This window comes from Sphaeroforma arctica, assembly GCF_001186125.1.
Source record: "Sphaeroforma arctica JP610 unplaced genomic scaffold supercont1.239, whole genome shotgun sequence".
Taxonomy (NCBI): domain Eukaryota; class Ichthyosporea; order Ichthyophonida; genus Sphaeroforma; species Sphaeroforma arctica.
Genome location: NW_014040319.1, coordinates 86,449 through 91,769, shown reverse-complemented (window position 1 = coordinate 91,769; position 5,321 = coordinate 86,449). Strand labels below are relative to the sequence as shown.

The window sequence follows — 5,321 nt, the reverse complement described above, 5'->3', positions numbered from 1 at the left end:
CTGACCACTTCTTCCCATCAATCTTTCCTGAACCACTACAGCGACTATGAGAGCCATACCATATGTTCATACATTGTATCATACATACTTGCCATTTTTGAAATAAATAATATTATCCCTACTAAGTTTGAAAGAATGATATCACAAGTGTGTGGAGAATTTAACTGATTCATAATAATTACACAGCCTCACTGAGTCGTATTAAGTATAAGATGTTTGAGGTACATCACATTAAATTACGCAGTGGAATAGTAGGATAGTGCCGATATAAAGTTGCCTTGCCAGAGAAGAACCAAATAAATGCAGCCAGGCTATGGGTGAAAGTATGTCCTTTGACAGCCTTTGGCATATTCTACGCACTCTTCGCCTATTTGCGGTGCACAAACTTCCAGGTAAATATGTAATTAATACAAAAATTAAACGATACATTGGAACGGCTGATGTGTATCCACTACATTGTCTTGTTCAGATTATGCTGGATCAGAAGTGCTTAAGTCCAGCGGGGGTCACGACAAGCACGAAACTAGCGGTTCCATCTATACACAATGTACATATGTCAAAATCAATGAATTTTACTATCGTTCCAAGCGATGATAGCCATTGTTTCAAGCCATGGTATGAAGTAGCAACTGTCAGTATGAAGCTCGCGGAACGTCATGAGAATTCAAAATGGGTTGATAGAGTAAAACACATCCGATGTTACTTAAATACAGAACAAGTAACTAAAGTACATGTGATCGACTTGCTATATCTCACTAAACATACCCAATCGAAGCGCTGATAAATCGATCATTCTAACGATCCAATAACTTAATTCTTTATAGTGCTGGAATCAGGGGTTTATAGCATTCGGTCGATGATAGCGAGTTGATCCCCGATACATAGTTACATATCTATCGGTTAATGATGTCAACTTGATCGATCCATGCTCCAGCATATAGCTCCACGCAAGTGCCAACGAAGTGGTGAATGTACCCACTCACCACATCGGCCCGCAACAAATATCAGTCTATAAAGTTGTGTTTAACACGGGATATTCTGGTGAACAGTGAGTATGTAGTGGTGTATTTTAACATAAATAGTGAATATGTAGTTGTGCGCTTTTATAAAAATCAAGAAACCAAGAAGTTTGCATCCAGGACCCAAATTGACTGCCGAACTACGCCGATCCCTATTACTTCTATGCGACCAAAACATACTGTGACCATATAAGCTTTCCGTTTCCTCTATGATTCGGGTGGGGCGTCAAACTTATGGGGCGTGACAGTTGGAACACATCACTCTACTTTCATTTTTACGACTGCCAAATACTATTTACACCATTCGACATATTGCATAGCCTTCTGTAATGTTCAGTATCCTACGCCATTGGACTACTTTCAGACCTTAAAAGCCATCGTAATGAACGGTTTCCGGACAGGCTGCCCGTATATATCACATAAAACGAGCGACGACATGGGAAGTTTGCTCACATTTACTGCAGTGACACCTGCCAAAAAAACATTGCAAGATATGCAATGGCGCTCTAAACACAAAAAAAATTTCTAACCACGTTTTCAATGACGTTGAGGTGCTTTTTATAGGAGCTTTTTAAAATTTCCGCATAATCTTGTCAAAATTACAACAAATATCCTTCGCATCGAGTTTCACCTATCTTCATATTGTCCTCTTGTAAGTCAACAAGTATCTCAGAAATCTATCGTCCCAAATATGCAAAGTGTATATTCGATCTTACAGATTTCATGCCAATTTCCCCTTTGTTGGGTACCTCGTTTAGTTGTATTGCTCCTGATTCTTATTTAAACAGAAAAGTAATGATTTGTCAACCTCCTTTGTGCGGGTTGCGGGCTACTACGTTTAGTTGTATTATTCCTAGCTTTATATTGGGCAAGATTCTCCCACAAACATTTCCCAATTATATAGTTTTCATATCAGGGAAGGAGGCACAGCCTCTATGACCATTTGTCATCCTGAGTGGGTCCATATGTGGTGGAACTCAGCGCCTATATTCCTATACTGTAACATTAAAAACGGTATAAATATAGTGTCATATAGATAGGTGTACTGGCCCTTGCCCAATGATCGATTCTGTATATAGACCCGATAGAGACAATATCGATATGTCTCATATTCCTAATAAAAACGTTGCAAATACTAGGGCTTTTTAATATTGAGATTATCGTGAAATTGATGAGAGCCTAGGCACTTTGAGACTTATCTATTTTGTTAAATACTCAAAGCAATGGAAAGGCATGAGGGTAAGGTTTTAACATTGAAAGCCATGCTCTTAACTATCCCCTATAGATTAGTGTTCCACATGAATCCTGACAGTAGCGGTTAAAAATCATTGATACTCATTTTACTATAGGCTCAATCTCACCTTCCGTACCTATTCGCGAGCTCGACATGTATTCTCGGCGGAAAGGACACACACACAGTAGCGCAAGTTAATTTGGTATATCGGGACGAAAATCCTTACGACTCTTGAAGACAACTGATTTTAAACACGGAAAAAAAAAACTCCTCATTCACTATCCTTTATTAAAAGTCCTATACTGAACATCATGAATATCAGTTGTACGTTGACATAGTGAGCTGTCCATCCCCAAATGAATAAGTCGGCTTGGCAAATGGGAAACGACAATGCTGCCCCTCTTTTGAGCGCATGCTTAGCTGCAGAAAGTTATCACTCGAATGTGTACAGCACAGCCGAATTCCCCTCAATTCTAGGTGTGAAGTGGTATAGTAGATGATTCGACTCTTCGGTAGCGCTCTGGAAGCGATGCTGGCTCTGTGAGGACGTAACATGGGCAGTATTTCCCCCCTTTTTTAGTGCCTGATAAATGATTTATTCTAGAACGTACCAGAATTTTTTTTCATCGCAGGAGAGCAGTAGAGGAAACGTGACACAAAGTCTAATAGCACCGGGCAATTGAGATGAGCAAAAGAGTGAGCGTACTTTAAACTATGGTGAAAGCTCAATATCGACTAATCACGAATACAAGATTAAATACATGATTAAGGGTAAATGCCAGAATGCCCAATCTGATCTCAACATGTCACAAGCATATATCACGCGAAATGTCAAGCGCATCACTAGCACTGAGGTACCTGCACATGCCAAAAACAAAGGAATCGTTATGACGGAAACTTACCTTTCTACACTCACTGACGAAGAAATTGGAGAAGTATTGCGAGACAGCCACCGCTTCGTACGAGTGGTTTATGAAAGTGCCATTCGATTCTGTCTTGTCCATGAAATCGAAAGCAACTTTTTCGCCGTGCCATTGAGCGCCTGCGGTGTGGTAATGTATGCGATACAATTGTTACTCGGCGAAGTAAAGCAGCTTGCAGATGGCCCTCATGAACTTTGAATTGACAATGATCTTGCACTAGGATGGCTGCCAGTCTAGCTCACTAAAATGATGGCAGACAATCGGTGAAAGCACATGACCTAGCGATAACTTCGTGAACCACATACCATAGATGGGGTAGTCCTTCGCTTCAAAAGTAGATATGAAGGGTCTATTTTTGGAATCCTCGTTTGTGGAAATAACATCAAAGAATGATGATAGCTTCTCATTACTAGCCCAGGTCTCGGGCGTGATTCCATCGTGGTGCAAATTGACTGTGGTCTGTCGGGAAGGTAGCAAAAAGGGGGTTGGATCAAAGATATGCTGCCGTACTATTGCGAATATGTAGGTCTAAGCTTCATTAAAGTAACACACCCTGTGGAGTTACAAGGTCAATTATTTTAAGCGATATCTATGGCATACATAGAATTCTTCACATCACGAAGCATTAAGCGACGTATCCGCTAACTCAAATTCGTAATTCTGGAACAGCAAATCGAGATGCAGCGTGGTTGATAGATTGCGGATATATTCTCCACCTACATACTGGTTTTTCGAAGATGTCGTGCAACAACTCTTTGCTAGCGCGCGCGAGCATTCGGCTGCTACTCGCGTACTCAGTAGGAACAAGGGGAAGCATGATGCCTGAAACGTGATTAAAAAACAAAGACAAAAACATAGATTACCATCGGGAGCAAAGTCAGTGCTTGAGATACAAACACATGCGTTAGAATTAAAAATAATACAGGCAACTCTGACGTGCCGATATTGGCAGGCTAACTACTACCTTCGACACATCTCGAGATCAAACTTCACAAGAGCACTTACCGTCCGAGTCGTACACCCCGTGGTCAAGAACCGAATAGTCAACTGCGGCCATTATGGAGATCAACTGGAATCCCATGCACGTCTGTGATAGTAGATTTTATTTTGGGGGAGATTTAAATAGCAGTCTATAGAAAACAGGTAAAAATGTATACCGGAGCATGAGTTCGAAGTAGAACGGTATATAGCTGTGAGCAGCAACCACAAGTTAATTAACGAGGGCAGATTCAATGGGTGCAAGAAAAACGAAAAAAAACGTTCTAACACTTACCCCCCAGATTGGAAAGAAATCGCCCTCATCGTTCGCTGCGATAGCTTTGTTGTACAAGTAGTGCGCCGTTTTGTAGTATGGGGTATCAAACTTGAGAGAGAGGTCGCCACCGGTATACAACAACCCATTAATACTGCAAGGGAAGATGATATATTTTTAAATTTAGGCTTCAAAGTAGCAGTTTCTTAGACATTCAACGACACAGGGTGCAATCGAATATAAAATTTGAAAAGAAAGTAAAGCTAATACGTGAAATTATGTTTTTCTCAGTCGCAGGAAGTATGAGTACTCAGCACATTTATGTTATACTAGAAGCTTACCAAGCTCTACAATCTTACCTGGAGAATAGCTCGTCTAATTCTTCGCGCGGTGCGTTGTAACGGATCGGCACAATTCTCGCACCGGATTGTTCCAGCCAACGAGCATAGTAATCATAAAAGCCGGACACCTGTTGTGAGTGCAGAATTAAATTTCTATTTAAAACATTCCGTACCAATCGCAGGTGTATTTTCTTCGCTGAGTCGAAGCAACCCATCAAGTACTTATTGCTAATAGTAAAAACAATGAAGTACAAAGACTAGGGCTGATCGCATTCAAACATGTTCGAAGAAGGCCTAGGATTACACAGAATGGTACACATAAAATTACTTGACATTTTAAAAAGATATAGCAAAACAATCGACAAACACACACACACATAAAAATCTATGTGTGCATCTCGTATATATACAGTATATATTAATTCATTTATAAATATACGTATATATACACAAATAGAGCTATATACAGCCATCTACATATACATATATATATATTATATTTGCTACATATATCATGATATATATATATATATATATATATAATATATATAT

At 39.8% G+C, this 5,321-nt stretch overlaps 1 protein-coding gene across 1 annotated transcript; it reads right to left on the bottom strand.

Annotated features, from left to right (window-relative positions):
• Positions 1-2,686: 2,686 nt before the first annotated feature.
• On the bottom strand, positions 2,687-4,984 carry SARC_04337 (hypothetical protein; the record flags this gene model as incomplete). The annotated part of the gene is made up of 7 exons (XM_014301848.1): positions 2,687-2,791; positions 3,156-3,295; positions 3,482-3,635; positions 3,901-3,998; positions 4,182-4,263; positions 4,450-4,582; positions 4,788-4,984. 7 exons carry the CDS (start codon positions 4,982-4,984, stop codon positions 2,687-2,689), a joined length of 909 nt encoding a protein of 302 aa, XP_014157323.1.
• Between the last annotated feature and the right edge of the window lie 337 nt (positions 4,985-5,321).